At 40.9% G+C, this 18,115-nt stretch overlaps 2 protein-coding genes across 2 annotated transcripts; both read right to left on the reverse strand.

Moving 5' to 3' along the window:
* Nucleotides 1-13,044: 13,044 nt before the first annotated feature.
* On the reverse strand, nt 13,045-13,668 carry LOC110933866. The gene has a single exon (XM_022177069.1). It carries the CDS (start codon nt 13,666-13,668, stop codon nt 13,045-13,047), a length of 624 nt encoding a protein of 207 aa, XP_022032761.1.
* A 2,402-nt stretch (nt 13,669-16,070) lies between these two features.
* On the reverse strand, nt 16,071-17,471 carry LOC118491572. The gene is made up of 2 exons (XM_035989448.1): nt 16,854-17,471; nt 16,071-16,811 (listed from the first exon to the last, which is right to left on the reverse strand). Exons 1-2 carry the CDS (start codon nt 17,469-17,471, stop codon nt 16,071-16,073), a joined length of 1,359 nt encoding a protein of 452 aa, XP_035845341.1.
* Between the last annotated feature and the right edge of the window lie 644 nt (nt 17,472-18,115).

Genomic DNA, 18,115 nt, shown 5'->3' on the forward strand with positions numbered 1-18,115 from the left:
TTAAGTTATACTTGATTTACTACAGTTGATATAACTGACAAGATGATGAACCATATCCCCGTACTTAAACAAGTGATAAACTTACAAGTGATAAAAACAAATTCATTTTCCGGAAAAATCATTTTGATTAAAACAAACTTAAGTGTTTTGAAATCTAAATGAGAAAATGGTTTGTGAAAGGGGGAGTTCAGATTGTTTATGCCTAGTGAATGGCGAATTGAGGCGATTTGATATCAGTTGTCGTGTTTCTGTACAGTTTGTTTTACTTTTCATGTTTTTAAGTGAGTCAAGAGTCTAGTTATTTTCAAATTTCCTTTGAAATGTGTTTGCATTTTAGGGGGAGTAGAAAATTTCAGAAAATCCAAAAACATTAGAAAATTTGAAAAAGCAAAAAACATGATAAAATTCAAAAATGAGTTTCGTTGTGAAAAGAGGAAATGATAGTAAATCAGTGGACTGTCACAACATGCTAAAGAATTGGAAATTTAAAATGTGATAAACAATCTCACTGCGGATATGCCAGTAGGTTTTTGCACATTTAGTAGATTGTGATGAGATATAAACCTAAAAATTCAAACTCGCTTATTCTGTGGGTAACAACATCTTGGATATATAGGTAACCCCTGAAATCTTGTTTGAAAGGTCCCTTATTCTGAGATACTAGGTCTTTATGCTCAGTGATATCTGGGGTATTATCCCGGGACTTCTGCTGTATGGAAATACTGACCTAGTCCCCGGATAATGCTTTCCGCAAATGCTTGAAACATAGCATCGCCCTCAACAAGCTGATGAAACAATAAAATTGATAGTCGCTGCTGTTGAAATCAAAAAGATCCTCTAAAGGAGACACACCGAAAAGTCGAAGCCGTCATCTCTCTGCGTATACGGAAGTATCGACCTGAGCTCTCACGGCCCTCGCATTTAACCCCTGAACAGATATCATCTGTGGTATACTCACCTGTAAGACTGAATATTGGGATCTGGATACGAGAGTATATTCAAGAAGTGGGACACACGGATAAGTTCAAGTTATTAAAACATTAACATCGTATCTCGGATCAATTGAAATTTGTGTGAAAATTTAAGTGGACAAATATACTGACAATCTAGGTGAATTGTTTAGAACTTAAAATGAAATGAAGCTTAATGGTGTTGGTGACTTGTCTAAAAAACTGATATGATCCTCTTACACGAACTCACAAAAATATTGTCTTTAAATATTTCTTTACTGCATTACATGTTTCTTTATTTCAAAATCCAAAAAGATTTTCAGTGTGTTTTAGTATTAAGTTTAAAAAATCCAAAAAGATTTTTGACAACTGATATTGGAAAGCTGATTTTCAAAACTCCGAGTGCTAAACATGATGAGCAATATTTGAGGGGGAGTGTATGTTTGGAATTAAATATTTTCATAATCTAACCTTTCAAGTGGTTCATCAGATTGGAAAATCATTTTGTTTTTGAGAGTGAGTCTGAGTTAGTACATGTGTTTATGTTTGAAATATGTATGTGAGAGAAATTTACTTTGAGATAGAGCTTTTGCAGGATAAGATGAGACAGGTTATTCGTTCCTGAAATCTGAGCTAGATAAGAGCCAGGTTCCAATACCTGAGGACTCTGATTGGAGATAGCCAGGCTAAATGATCCTGAAAAGCTGTTAGATGGAAAGCCAGACAACGATCCTAAAGCTGATGATGCTGATGAACTGAAGAAATGCCAGCATATCGCAAGGGGGAGTCTGAACACCTGCAAGAAAAGATTAAGAAAGTGAACCAAGAGACAGATCAAGACTGAAGATGCGAAGACTCGACACTTAAGACTCGTCAACATCTGAGGGGGAGTCTGTTAGTGCATGCATCTGTCGACTTCGTCTTGTATCGTGTCTTAGTCTTAGAATGTTAGATTAGGGCTCATTGTACGAGATTTCCCGACATGTCCGTATGTGGGAAACCTTTTGAATAGTTTCGCTTATACGTATATGTCCGTATGTGGGAAACCTTTTGAATAGTTTCGCTTATACGTACATGTCCGTATGTGGGAAACCTTTTGAATAGTTTCGCTTATACGTACATGTCCGTATGTGGGAAACCTTTTGAATAGTTTCGCTTATACGTACATGTCCGTATGTGGGAAACCTTTTGAATAGTTCCGCTTATACGTACATGTCCGTATGTGGGAAACCTTTTGAATAGTTCCGCTTATATGGACAACACTATAAATACCACATGAGCGAACTCATTTGTAACTTTCTTGATTTCCATACCGAGGTGCTGCCGGTGTGAGAATTGGTTGTAAACGCTGTTATATCAATCAATAAAGTGATTTAAGTGAAGATCTAGCTGTTTCTACATCAGGTACTTGTTTTCCGCACCTGTATCTGATCAAAACTCCTCTGATAGACTCGTTCGGGTCAGAATTCGATCCTACAGATTGAATGCAATGATATTAAGAAAGTCACACCATAATCACGCTTCCGCAAAAGTCAGGGTGTGACAGCTTGGTATCAGAGCTTCGATCGTAGCGAACTAGGATTCATTCTTGAGTCTAGACTACGATCTTAGGGCTCTCACGAAAATGTTTTCACAACTTGTTTTTCATTGCATACACAAAACGTCCAGATCCAAGGTACAAAATATTTTTACAAACAAAACAAAACATTTTTACAAACAAAAGGCACAAATGCACACTTCAAAAATTCATATTTATAATTCAGTCTTAGAGACTGAGGGAGGTTCAGTCTTAGAGGCTGAGGGAGGATCAGCCTTAGAGGCTGAGGATAATTAGTCTTAGAGACTGGGAGTTGGTCTTAGAGACCAGGGAATTAGTCTTAGAGACTGGGAGTTGGTCTTAGAGACCAGGGAATTAGTCTTAGAGACTGGGAGTTGGTCTTAGAGGCCAGGGAGTTAGTCTTAGAGACTGGGAGTTGGTCTTAGAGGCCAGGGAGTTAGTCTTAGGGACTAGGGAGTTCAGTCTTAGAGACAGGGGAGGTTTAGTCTGAGAGACGGGATGTGTTAGTCTTAGAGACTGGGTGGTTTAATCTGAGAGGCTGGGAGATTTGTCTGAGAGACTAGGAAAGATAATGTGAATACATGACTACGTGATAAATCACTCTTATTTGCATACGCTGATTTCTAATGATTATTATGGATATACATTCTATGACTACTATGTACCGGCACACACGACACCTTCCTCAGGGAACGAATTGTCAGATAATGATGACCCTACGGCCACCGCCACAGATGATGAGACTATACCTGCGCTGGAGATATCTACGACAGACACTGAGAGTGACCCTGACATGCTGACCAAGGACGAGGACAAATTTCCAACCATCCGCGCTGCCAGACTTTGGTGATGATTTACCCTTGCTGCTGGTTTCCTTGACAAGAGTCTTCCTGTCATTCTTGATTTGGTCACCGACCGCCTTGCCATTTGGACACTTCGGTGGAGAGCACCTCTTGACTCCAATCCTCGACAATGCGCCTCCTGTGGACATTCCCTCCGAAGGTTGGTTACTCAACGAATAATTGATGATGACATTGGCATGTTATTGATGGCCCTTCTGATGACACCTATGATGATGGAAAGTTTGACGAGCACGTTGTTACTAAGTTCACTTTTTGAGACCCATGTTAACAAGCTATCCTCTGATTCTAGCATACATTCGATTTCAGACTCCTTTGAGTCTGTGACATCTGCAGTCCTACAGACAGCTGGATTACAACCTTCTACTACTGACGCAGACGACGATGACATGACTGCTGCACTATCACCTGCTTGAGGCACCACACCATTACACGACCCAGAGGCTGCCCCTGAGCTAGCTTCTGCACCTTTAGGGTCAGCTTGATGTTGCACCTACTGATCCTGCACCCTTACTTGATCATGACCCTGTTTCATTTTGGCTTACCAGAAATTGCACACCCTTATATCTGACATAGTACCCGCACCTAGTGATTTTCCTTTCGTTGAGACATTTACTGCCGCACCTTCAACCGCTGATGTTGCTCTTGTAAAGACCGACGTCCAATGTGCCAACATGCCTATCGCTTTCTTTCAAGACATACCCACACACCGGGAAGGTACTCCAGGTCAGCATTGTGACAACCCGAGCATTCAAGGTCAGTGTCGTTTAACCTTGTGATCCAAGTCTTCCGTTATTATTCCTTTACTTGTGAACGTTTGTGCTAGAATGGAACCGGTTAATATTAGATTACTACACATTCTTGATTTGGGCCGGTTACTAGTATTTGGAATTTTGAGTGATTAACAAGCACCGTACATGTAACCTACCACTTCTCCTAATTAGATTAGAGCCCAAAAACCATTATCTAATATTCCATTTGTATTATTATTTGGTGTGTGGGCTTAAATTAGAGTCCAATACGTATTAGAGTCCAATCAGGAGCAACCGCCCCCAAAACCCTTATCATGTACGTATTATAAGTTTGATTAGCTTAAAGCTTTAAACCAAAAATCGAACCCTACTCCCTGATTCTCGGTAGACGTAGGACCCCCCCCCCCCGATCAAAGATAGCAACGTTGATTTGCCAAGTTTTGGTTAGTGATTCTTGCATGTGACCTTCATTAATTGTATGGTATTGTTTACTTGTAATGATTGATTAATTGTGATACTAGGAGGATGATGTTATATAGTTTTGTGTATGTGCAATTGTGAATCACTTTCTGGCATGATAAACTATGTTGTTTAAAGGTTATATTATTATTGGACCGAACACATATGTGTGTTATATGATCATTGGACCAAGTTCATATGAGTGGTAAATAATCATTGGACCGATGTGTGTAGGAAATCGGTCAAGATTATTAATGCAATTTTATTGTGCAAATAAATTACATATTAAACCATTGACTGTTTTTGATTCATAGTTTTAATAGTCAAACTAGGGCCTAAGATAGTCATATATATGCATGTGGCGCAATTATAATAAATACGATTGGCCCAATTATAACAAATGAGGCAGTTGGTTCGGTCCATTGAGGGGTAGTATTAGTGATCATATAGAATTGTTAACTTTTATAATTGTCAGTAACCTAACGTGTGCATTAAATGAATGTTAGATGTTATATAGTTTTGTGTATGTGCAATTGTGAATCACTTTCTGGCATGATAAACTATGTTGTGTAAGGGTTATATTATTATTGGACCGAACACATATGTGTGTTATATGATCATTGGACCAAGTTCATATGAGTGGTAAATAATCATTGGACCGATGTGTGTAGGAAATCGGTCAAGATTATTAATGCAATTTTATTGTGCAAATAAATTACATATTAAACCATTGACTGTTTTTGATTCATAGTTTTAATAGTCAAACTAGGGCCTAAGATAGTCATATATATGCATGTGGCGCAATTATAATAAATACGATTGGCCCAATTATAACAAATGAGGCAGTTGGTTCGGTCCATTGAGGGGTAGTATTAGTGATCATATAGAATTGTTAACTTTTATAATTGTCAGTAACCTAACGTGTGCATTAAATGAATGTTAGAAATCTCATAAGATTCTAGGGAATTGTTATGTATGCTCGGTCCAATATAGTGAAGGTTAGTGGCATGATAAAATTATTAATCTTGCATGTTAAATGTAGCGGCCATGTGCAACTATGAATTTAATCAATATAGATACTTTTGGTGATGTGACAGTAAACATACATGTGCAATTGATGATGAGGGGATGTGTTGAAATAAACAGTGGCGGCCATGTGAGATCAAATCAAATAGTGTAGATTTGTTTTTATATATGGTATTGTCAGTAGCATGTTATGTGCAATAGATGGTTAGGTGATGTTTTGGTTTTGTTGTGAAGTTGAAATATGTGATGGTGGTGGCCTACTTCTTGAATGAGTAATTATTGGTGCCAAAAATTGAAACAATAACACACAATCAGTGGGCTTACGAAACGCAATCATTGCGCCTGCAATTCATTGGGTTTCACGCGAGTGTAATGAGCTGCGAGAATAATTAGACTTAAGTAACATAAATGGGCCACGCGCTGTATGTGGGCCGAAGGGTCATAATGAATGAATTACCTGAAACGGGGTCGCGCGGTTAATGTTATTCAGGTTGGGTCGTGCTTAATTTGGGTCGCGCTGGGCTGGGATATATCATTAGAACCATATTAAGTAATGTGTAGATATGTTGTATTGAGTTGGGCCGGTAGCTTGTTGGGACTATACGTTTGTCGAGCCAAACATGGTTAATGAACTTTCTTACTATGTGTTTAACTGATTAGACTAGTGTACGGAATGATGAGGGCCACAACTTGTATTTTTGTGTACACTAACTGATGAATACATGTGAAACAATACGTACTAAGTTTGTATGCGAACTGACTGTTATGTGCAACTATAATAGGGTTTGATTAGTCGTTTCTGTTAAACGTGTAATTATTCTTACCGAGCAAATCTAAAGTGAGTTCACTGCTCTTTTTCCAAGCATGCATCCCGGGAAGGGATATTGGGTAACGTTCCAGGGAGGAATGCAGGTTATTGGGATGTTGGTTATTACTCGGTTTCTATCATATAAGACCCCTTACATCTACCGACAGTTGCCGAGGAGGCAACGAGGTTATTAGTTGATAGCGCTATTAGGTTTGGCACCCTCACACCGTACCAGGGTGGTCGGGCGTGAACTAATTTCCTTAAAGCATGACCAATGTTTTGATAGAGACATTGGGGTTGGGCAAACACATCTTGTAGCCATTTCGGTAATCGAGTTAATAACAACATCAAATCAAATTGTTAAACTGTTTTACACATGTATCTGGTAACTAAACTCGGTAACAAAACTTTGAACTCACCAGCGTAGTCTGACACACATGTTTGCATGCTTGTAGGTTATTAGCTGTTTGCATTGGAACTTGCTGTCTGGAGTAGCTGGAGTCTCATGGGTCGATTGGAGGGATTTATGTTCTGATTTCTTGATACTATATTGGTTTTTAAACTATTTAACTTCGTTGAATTTTTGCTTCCGCTGAATACTTTGGTTTTCTTTTGAACTTGGATGGTGTTTTATTAATAATCAAGAATTTTATTTTATTTTAGAAACATGTAAGGGTTCTATGTAATTAGTGGCTCATTGCTGGTACGTCACATGCCTATCAGGGACACTCCCTAGGTGGTATTTTGGGGGTGTGACAGTTTGGTATCAGAGCCACTGGTTATAGTGAACTTGGTTTTAAACGTTTTTATAAAACCAGACTATAACCGAACAACTTCGAAAATCGACCATGACACTCAGCTTCAGATTGCAAGGTTCGTCTTCTGTTTACTTTATGCATTACTTGTTTAGTAGTCATACACTTACAGTTTGCACGAAACGATATATTAGCTACTATGGTGACTTGATAGTGTGACACTACTTTTCGTCTTTTGTGAATCATCATCCTGTAGTACCCGCTGCTTGGCTATTTGAATGCAGGGGGAAACTTTTAGCGCAAGTTAAGAGGCACTGAGATGAGCATGCAAATTGCCTTATTATTATGGGTGCACACATAATAATAACGTGAAGTGTATGTAAGTCCCAGTGAGGCTTAACGAACGTGAGAAGGATTCTGCCCTATTATGTGAAAACTTGATAGTTGTAGATTTTAATGTGGAACTTGACTTTTACCTCGTTTCGACCCTTAAGATAATTCCCTTCTCCTATATAGAACCATGAGTGGACATGGAGGAGGCCGAAGTGGTGGACGTGGCCACATTGCTATGACGCAGGCCGAATTAACCAACCTAATCAACACTCGTGTAGCTGAAGCCCTAGCAGCTAACCAACCTAAGTGCCAATTACTTTCTCTTTTTGCGTCATAAACTCGAATCTTACCTATGCGTTGTACATTCTTTCGTTTTAGGGCAACCTGCGAACCAAAACAATCCACCTGCTCCACCTGCTTGTACATTCAAGATGTTTATGGATTGTAAGCCACAGACCTTCAGTGGGACTGAAGGGGCTGTAGGACTCTTGCGATGGTTTGAGAAATCAGAATCGGTATTCGCGATGTGTAACTGTCCTGCTGGGGACAGAGTGAAGTGTGCTACGGGCACGCTCGAGGATGGTGCCCTGACATGGTGGAATGCCCAGGTTCAGATGTTGGGTATCGAAATGGCGAATGCCACCACTTGGGATGACTTTAAGGAGTTGATGAGGGAGGAGTATTGTCCTCGGGATGAGGTTCAGAAATTGGAAAACGAATACTATAATCTGAAAATGGAGGGATCTGAGATTGAAGCATACACGAAGAGGTCCAATGATTTAGCAACTTTGTGCCCTAACCTATCTCGACCCCCACCCCGGCGAATCGAGTTGTATCTCAAGGGCTTAGCACCAGCTGTTAAGGGGTACGTTACTGCTGCAAACCTAGACAATCTGCCCCGTATTGTCCGTTTAGCACATAAGATTACTGACCAAGAGGTCGAACGTGGCAATTTGCCGCCACGTGTTTCTGCTACTACTTCGACTGCTACCGCCGCTACACCTGCTAGTGATAATAAACGAAAGTGGAACGATACTGATAAAGCAACCAGTGCAGGTCAATCCCAGAAAAGGTCCGATAACAACCACAACCGTAGTTTCAGTCAGTCTTCTTCAGTTAATCAAAGCCAGGGCAGCAATCAGAATCAGGGTTCCTATGTTGGGAAGAAGCCACAGTGCAACAAGTGTGGTTATCATCACTATGGGCAGTGTGTCCGGACTTGTCGTAGATGCGAGAAGGTGGGCCATGAGGCCAAAGACTGTAGAGCCTCGCAGCCAAAACAGCAGCAACAGTAGAATCAGCAGCACCAACGACAGCAAAGGCAACAACCACAGCAGAATCAGGGTGTTAAGAAAGGGTGTTTCCAGTGCGGGGACGAAGGTCACTTCAAGCGGGATTGCCCTCAGCTGAATCAGAATGCCAATAACAACAACAATGCTGGGAACAATAACAACAGGAACAACAACAATGGGGGCAATGGAGGAAATGGTGCACACGGGAGGGTGTTCACTATTGGAGCTGGGGAAGCTAGGAATGATGGCAACGTAGTGACTGGTACGTTTTTGATAAACGACATATTTGCTTCTGTTTTATTCGACTCTGGTGCCGATTACAGTTACGTATCTTTGGAGTTCAGTAGTCGTTTAGGATTGAGTCCTACGCCTCTTGTTAATAAACATATAGTAGAACTAGCTAATGGTAAATCGATAGAGGCTTTTCATATTCTGTTTGGTTGTAAACTCGATCTCATGGGTCAAGTGTTCGACATTGACCTACTCCCTGTTACTCTTGGAAGTTTTGACGTAGTCGTTGGCATGGATTGGCTGTCCAAGCACCAGGCGGAGATTCTTTGCAAGGAGAAAATCGTGCGTATTCCTCTCCCTAGCGGAGAATCCTTATCGGTTCAGGGTCATCATAGTGGTGCCATGGTTGGTATTATCTCGGCAATGAAGGCTCAGAAGTGTTTACGTAAGGGCTACCCCGCTCTTTTAGCTCTCGTTTCTGACTCGCAGTCTGATGAGAGAAGGATCGAGGATCTTCCAGTGGTTCGTGAATTTCCCGATGTATTTCCTGAAGAACTCCCTGGTTTACCTCCACATCGTCAGGTGGAATTTCAGATCGACCTCGCGCCAGGAGCAGCCCCGATTGCTCGTGCTCCTTATCGTCTTGCGCCAGAAGAGTTACAGGAGTTGTCGAATCAACTCCAAGAGCTGTTGGATAGGGGTTTTATCCGACCTAGCTCTTCGCCTTGGGGAGCCCCAGTACTGTTTATGAAGAAGAAGGATGGGTCCTTTCGGATGTGCATAGATTATCGTGAACTTAACAAGGTGACAATCAAGAATCGTTACCCTTTACCGCGTATTGACGACCTGTTTGACCAGCTGCAAGGATCAAGTTTTTATTCTAAGATCGACTTAAGATCGGGCTATCATCAGGTACGAGTCAGAGAGGAGGATGTTCCAAAGACGTCTTATCGAACGCGGTATGGCCATTACGAGTTTTTGGGTATGCCGTTCGGAATGACTAACGCACCCGCGATCTTCATGGATCTTATGAACCGCGTGTGCAAACCGTATCTCGACGACTTCGTTATTGTTTTCATCGATGAATCTTGATCTACTCCAAGAGCGAGGAGGACCATGAGCGACATCTACGTCTTATCTTGGAACTCCTGAGGAAGGAGCAGCTTTACGCGAAGTTTTCTAAGTGTGATTTCTGGATTCGAGAAGTGCACTTTCTTGGGCATATTGTTAACGAAAAGGGGATACACGTAGATCCTGCTAAGATCGATGCTATTAGGAATTGGGCGGCACCAAAGAATCCTTCGGAGGTGCGACAATTTCTTGGTCTTGCAGGGTACTATCGTCGGTTTATTCAGGATTTCTCGAAAATCGCTCAACCCCTTACCTCCCTGACGCAGAAGAACGTAGTTTATTCTTGGGGAGTGAAGCAGGAGGATGCTTTCCAACTTTTGAAGCAGAAATTGTGCAGAGCACCGATCTTGTCTCTACCAGAGGGTACGGAAGATTTTGTGGTTTACTGTGATGCTTCGATTCAGGGTCTCGGTTGTGTGTTGATGCAACGCGACAAGGTGATAGCATATGCTTCTCGACAGTTGAAGGTGGACGAGAAGAATTATACGACTCACGACTTGGAATTAGGAGCTGTGGTATTTGCGTTGAAGATCTGGAGGCACTATCTGTACGGTACCAAATGCACCATCTACACCGATCACAGAAGTCTCCAGCATATCTTCGACTAGAGGGAATTAAATATGTGTAACACCCTTAATAATTTAACTAAAAATTTTATGAAACTTTATAAAATTCAGAGTCTACAAAATCATTTTCTTTAAAACCATACACACTTGTGGAGATACCAACCACATCCAAGATAGTGCATAACTAGATTAAAGTAACCCTTGCTAGTAAACTAATCACTAGTTTGAGGGATTTAAAAACACGATCAACAAAAGAAATTACATCATGTTTAAAGTTTAGACAAAATTAAGTTTAGTGCGGAAGCTTCGAAATATGTGTTCGGTTCTTGATATGTACTTGATCGCCATCCGGGAGGACCTCATTCATACCTGAAGTCAAACACTAAAACATTAGTTTGGACTTTAATAAGTTACATATAAACAATCCCCGACATAAAAAATTAACGAACAAAACATAATTTTTCTGGGTCCCACCGTAACTTACGGTGTCACCGTAAGTTACGGTGAAGCTGGGATGTTTTTGGTTCTGCCGTAACTCAGGAGGATCTCACCGTAACAGTTTGAGCTCCACCGTAAATTACGGTGGAACCGTAATTTACGGTGGGCTCTGCACATTTACCCTTTAACTATTTTTCAACTTTACAAGTTCATAACTCTTTACTCGCTTGTCTGTTTTAGCCGATTCTTTTTACTATGAGTCCGTAATGAAATTACGGATTCAACCATGTAATTTTTTATATCGCGGAAACCAAGATTCCGACAATCGGTTCACAATTTCCTTGTCTCAATTATCCAACCCATTAGTGAAGATGCATAGCACCTCATCCCCATTCTTAAATACCTTTTTGACGTAATTACCCAAATTCCCGAGCTCATCTATTTGATGTATTTGTGCCATTCCATGGCTTTGCGTTCCCGTAGGACTATTTACTTGTTTCTTCGGAATTCAAGCATTCCGTTTCAAACGACACTTCCATAGAGCTTCTATTGTTTGACCCGATATCCCGGGTTCTTAGTCTTAAAATTTATATAACCAATTTAATAACGTGGTACAATCCACAACTTAACGAAATATGAGACTTTCAAGTCCCTATTCTCATGATTCTTTTATAAAAGCATCTTTTGACCCGTTTGGCTAATTAGTGAAAACTGTCACTTTGTTGACATGCCAAACTAAATTCTAAGTCCTTATTTTGACCCGTTTGATGGTCGAGTGTACTTCGTCACTTAAACGACGCATCAAACGCATCCTTTACACTACAACATCAATTACATATCAAACCAAAGCATTTAAGCGTAAGTTAACGGGACTAAGTCACGTACCTTCAAAGCACACCTTTTCCGCGGGTATCACCTCCGGCGTGTCCACTTGACATTCCGGATTCCTTGCCTAAAGAGTCCAATTCATAACAAGATTAGAACTCTTTTTCATAAGCTTTAACGCATTCATTCATTAGATATGTAAATCTGCGTTTTTAGCAATCTTTAACATCTTAATCCTCATTTAGGCGTTTTATCAAACACCTTGCGGGTCAGATTTTTACATGATCTAAACCAAGTTCATAGCTTGAATTTATCACTCAAATCAACTTCAATTAGACAATATACACATATTTTAACATCAACAATTTCAGAGATTATCTCACAATTTCAGTTTTCACTAGAACAAGAGTCTTAATCCCAGTGTTTATCAAGTTCTACTAACTTACTAATCACCCACTATAGTGATTTTGATTCCTACAACTAACATGCAAGATTTTAACAAGAAATCATCTAGGGTTTGTCCCTAGACTTCACATTACTTCCAATTTCATGTTTTACAACACATAATCAAGCTCAACCTTCGATTTCAATCTCATGCAAGAATTTGAGTTGTATCAAAATAACCTAATTTGACATACCTTATGACCCCCTTGACGAGGTGATCACGATTCTATGTTTAGGTTCCGATTTCAACTGAATTTTGGCCTTCAATTTGAGAGTTTAGTAGATTTTTAGGTTTTGGAAGTGTGGGTGTCGCCCCCTTCCTTCTGTTGATCGACCAGGCCTCATTTTGAGGTGTTTGGTTTGTTTTATTTTACTAATATTAGTATTTTAAGTTTCTATTTTAACAACTTTAGTCCCTCCACTCTTATTTAGTTTATATTCTTGGCCTTTTAACTCATTCAAGTGTTACTACAAGACTCTTAACTAACAAGGTTATTTATCCTAGTTAGTTTATTCTTGTTTATTATACACTTTATAATTCTAGTATAAAGTTTTGAAATTTCGGGATGTTACAAGTCCACCCCCCCTTAAAGAGGGTTTCGTCCCCGAAACCGAATTACGTACCGAATAACGTAGGGTAGAGCTGTTGCATTTCTTCTTCGGACTCCCACGTAGTATCCGCACCATTACGGTGTTCCCATTTAACCTTCACTTGGTTGATCTTTTTGTTTCTCAAACTCTTCACTTTACGATCTAGAATTTCAATTGGCCTTACCGCGTAGTTAAAGCTGTTATCCACCTCGATATCGTTGTAGTGGACACGAGCAGTTTCGTCCGCTAAACATTTACGAAAATGTGACACGAGGAATGTGCTGTGTACTCCACTCAACTCCTCAGGTAGCTCGAGACGGTATGCTACCTTTCCAACCCGTTCCACGATTTCGAATGGCCCGATAAATCTTGGGCTCAACTTTCCTCTTTTTCTAAATCGAATTATCCCCTTCCACGGCGATACTTTCAACATTACCTTATCGCCCACTTGAAATTCTATTGGCCTCATTCGTTTATCCGCATAGGATTTTTGTCGATCCTGAGCTGCTTTTAAGTGAGTGCGGATCAAGTCGATCTTACAATTTGTAGCTCGGATTATATCAGTCTGAGCTAAACCCCGCGGACCAACTTCTCCCCAACAAACTGGGGTTCGGCACTTTCTACCATATAACATCTCGTATGGAGCCATTTTAATACTCGCGTGATAGCTGTTGTTATATGAGAATTCGACTAAGGGTAAATGGACATCCCAACTGCCCCCAAAGTCGATAATGCAAGCACGCAACATATCTTCCAACGTTTGTATTGTTCTCTCACTTTGCCCATCCGTTTGTGGATGGTAAGCAGTGCTAATGAACAGCTTGGTTCCCATTTGCTCTTGGAAACCACGCCAAAAGTCCGAAGTAAACCGGGTATCTCTGTCGGACACTATGGATATCGGTACTCCGTGACGCGCCACAATCTCATTGGTATACACTTCTGACATCTTCTCTGATGTATAAGTCTCACGAATCGGAATAAAATGTGCACTTTTTGTCAATCGATCTACAACTACCCATATGGCGTCAAAACCACGGCTAGTTTTGGGCAGTTTGGTCAGCAGGTCCATCGTAATTTGTTCCCACTTCCAAACTGGAATGTCTAATGGCTGCAGCTTACCGTATGGTTTTTGATGCTCTGCTTTGACTTGTAAACAAGTCAGGCACTTCTCCACATACTTCACGATATCTCTTTTCATTCCGGGCCACCAATAATTTTGTTTTAAATCATATACATCTTGGTCACCCCCGGATGTATCGAATAACGAGATTTATGGGCCTCGTCTAGTAAAAGTGATTTGGCTTCACATGTATTTGGAACCCAAATCCTCCCAAATCGAGTTTTTAATACTTGGTTGCCGTCCTCCAAGTCTTTTAACTGCCCTACTATTCTTTCCTTTTTCACATTCTCTTCTTTTATTGCTTCACTTTGAGATTTCCGAATTTGGTCGAGCAATCCCGATGTCACAATTAGTTGCATCGATCGGACTCGAATAGGCGCATAATCTTTCTTTCGGCTTAACGCGTCCGCTACCACATTAGCCTTCCCGGGATGATAATGTATATCACAATCAAAGTCCTTGGCAGTCTCCAACCACCGCCTTTGTCTCATATTTAATTCCTTCTGATCAAAGAAATACTTTAAGCTTTTGTGGTCGGTAAAAATAGTGAACTTTACCCCGTATAGATAATGCCTCCATATTTTCAGGGCGAACACCACTGCCGCTAATTCGAGGTCATGAGTAGGATATCTCTTTTCATGAGTTTTCAGCTGCCTTCAGGCATAGGCTATAACCTTGCCTCGTTGCATCAGAACGTAGCCAAGCCCTGAATGCGAGGCATCCGAGTAAACTGCCATATCATCTGTTCCATCCGGTAATGACAATACCGGTGCTTGTGTCAATTTTTCCTTAAGCGTTTGAAATGCCTTTTCTTGGTCCTCGCCCCAAATAAACTTTTCCTCCTTGCGGGTTAGTTTGGTCAGTGGCATGGCAATTTTGGAGAAATCTTGTATGAACCTCCGGTAATAACCCGCAAGCCCCAAAAAGCTTCTGATTTCCGAGGGATTCTTTGGTGGATTCCATTTCACCACAGCTTCTATTTTTGACGGGTCTACTAGCACCCCGTTTGCATTAATGACGTGCCCGAGAAATTGCACCTCTCGCAACCAGAAGGCACATTTTGAAAATTTTGCATACAACTTTTCTTTTCTGAGCGTCTCCAAGACTTCGTACAAATGTCTTGCATGTTCCGTTTCGTCCTTTGAGTATATTAAAATGTCGTCAATAAACACTATTACCGACTTATCTAACATAGACTTGCAGACCCGGTTCATGAGGTCCATGAAGGCCGCGGGCGCATTTGTTAACCCAAAGGACATCACCAGGAATTCGTAATGTCCGTACCGCGTACGGAAAGCCGTCTTCGGTATATCTTCCTCCTTGACTCTCAACTGGTGGTACCCCGATCTAAGGTCAATCTTGGAGATCCATTTAGCACCTTGCAATTGATCGAATAAGTCGTCAATTCTTGGAAGTGGATATCGATTTTTCACCGTGAGTTTGTTTAACTCGCGGTAATCGATGCACATACGCATACTCCCATCCTTTTTCTTAACGAACAACACCGGTGCGCCCCACGGTGACACACTTGGGCGAATAAAGCCCTTGTCGAGGAGATCTTGAATTTGAGACACTAACTCTTGCAATTCTGAGGGTGCAAGCCGATACGGTGCCTTGGCCACGGGTTTCGCGCCCGGAATCAATTCGATCCCGAACTCTATTTCCCGTTCCGGCGGTATTCCCGGTAGGTCTTCCGGGAACACATCGGCGTATTCGCGTATTACCGGCACATCTTCAATCTTTAGCGACCTTTTGTTTGGTTCATTCGCGTATATCATGAATGCCCTACATCCGTGCTTCATGAGCTTGTAAGCTTTTATCATCGAGCACATAACAGGTTTTCCTTCCTTCTCACCACGTATGATAATCGATTTCCCACTTGGAGATTTTAGTTTTATCTCCTTGCGGAAACACATGACTTTCGCATTATGTCAGGATAGCCAATCCATTCCGACCACTACTTGGAACTCTCCCATGGACATAGGAATTAAATCTATCGGGTATTCCTCATCATCTATGCTTATCTTACAATCTCGACATATATCACATACAAGGAAGCTTTTGTTGTCACCTATTTCTACCTCTAATGGCATAGGTAATTTTGTTAGTACAAAGGAAGGATGTCGAATAAGTCCATGTGAAATAAAGGACTTATTCGCACCCGTGTCAAATAGCACATGAGCAGGAATTGAATTTATGGCAAATATACCTGAGACCACATCGGGCTCCGTTTTCGCCTCCACTGCCGTTAGCTGGAAAGATTTAGCTTTTGCTTTTGGTGCTTCAGTGTGCGCACCCTTGTCTTCCCTCTTTCCGGACAATTCCGGACACTCAGATTTCTTGTGACCCGGCTGATAACATTTGTAGCATACCGAAACTTTCCCCGGGCACAATACAGCCGTGTGCCCTGTCTTCCCGCATATAGGACACGGCTTGTCCTTAAACCGGCACTCACCCTTGTGCCCTTTCCCACATACTTTACAGCTTGGCGAGCTACTTTTTCCTTCTTGCTTCTTTGATGAGTCGTTTACGCGTGCCTTTTTCGTGGGACTTGGATTAACCACTTGCGTCCTTCTTTCACCCCTCTCAATTTGTTTCTTCAACTCTATCTCTCTTTCCCGAGCGGCGTTGATGATTTCGGTGAGGGTTTCGTATTTTGAGGGAGTCATGAACTCCCGATACTCCGCGCTTAGCATATTATAATAATAATACACCTTCTGTTCTTCGGTCGTCACCAATTCATCACAAAACCTTAATTTGTCAAGAAAGGTTCCCGTGATTTTATCAATGGATTCGCCCTTCTGCCTAAGCTGGATAAATTCTTCTTTGATTCGATTAATAACCGCCTTGGGACTGTGATGTTTAAGGAAGGGTACCTTAAACTCATCCCATGTCATCGCCTTCGCTTCTTCGCTACCGATTTCCTTTTTCTTATTATCCCACCAGTCTTTTGCTTGACCTCTCAGTTGACCCGTGCCATACGCCACGAAGTCATTCGCGTCACAGTGGGTTCTCTCAAATACCCCTTCTATATCACTTAACCACCTTTGGCACACTATCGGATCCACTTCTCCGTTGTAGAGTGGTGGTTTGCATGCCATAAATTCTTTGTACGAGCAACCCTTACACTCTACCAATTTCTCCTTGGCTAAATTTGCATTATCCTCTAGTTTCTTTATCCTTTCATCCACCACTGATAACACCGTGGTTTGGATTTTATCGATGAAACCCGACAAACTATTCTCGATTGTTTTTCCTACCTCTTCAGCAATCACTTCTCTCATTTGTTCGGTGACTCTTGGCACCGCTTCGTCATTTCCCTTATCCGTCATCTTTGAAACTGAAATGTTTACATTTAAACGTTAAACATTTCGTTTATAACATTGCTTCTTTTGTTTTGGTTTAGTCATGTTCTCAACTTGCTTTAACCGTTTAAATTTGGTGCACTTCCCGGGTTTGAGTGTGTTATCACACTCTTCCCATGCCCTTTAACTTCTTTCTTATTCACATATAGAACATAATTTGTTAACATAATAAGTTAACTCTTACCAGACGATCGATCAAGCTTGAACCGAACACTTTTGTTGACAACCTTAAGCTCTGATACCAACTTGTAACACCCTTAATAATTTAACTAAAAATTTTATGAAACTTTATAAAATTCAGAGTCTACAAAATCATTTTCTTTAAAACCATACACACTTGTGGAGATACCAACCACATCCAAGATAGTGCATAACTAGATTAAAGTAACCCTTGCTAGTAAACTAATCACTAGTTTGAGGGATTTAAAAACACGATCAACAAAAGAAATTACATCATGTTTAAAGTTTAGACAAAATTAAGTTTAGTGCGGAAGCTTCGAAATATGTGTTCGGTTCTTGATATGTACTTGATCGCCATCCGGGAGGACCTCATTCATACCTGAAGTCAAACACTAAAACATTAGTTTGGACTTTAATAAGTTACATATAAA

Source organism: Helianthus annuus, chromosome 4 (assembly GCF_002127325.2).
Source record: "Helianthus annuus cultivar XRQ/B chromosome 4, HanXRQr2.0-SUNRISE, whole genome shotgun sequence".
Classification (NCBI taxonomy): domain Eukaryota; kingdom Viridiplantae; phylum Streptophyta; class Magnoliopsida; order Asterales; family Asteraceae; genus Helianthus; species Helianthus annuus.

What these genes read in the sequence shown, in the direction of transcription:
- LOC118491572 (XM_035989448.1), bottom strand. Translation starts at nt 17,471, where the DNA reads ATGACGGATAAGGGAAATGACGAAGCGGTGCCAAGAGTCACCGAACAA. An exon ending in TGACGACCGAAGAACAGAAG is followed by an intron (nt 16,812 to 16,853) that starts GTGTATTATTAT and finishes GAGTATCGGGAG; the next exon opens with TTCATGACTCCCTCAAAATA.
- LOC110933866 (XM_022177069.1), bottom strand. Translation starts at nt 13,668, where the DNA reads ATGGCTCCATACGAGATGTTATATGGTAGAAAGTGCCGAACCCCAGTT.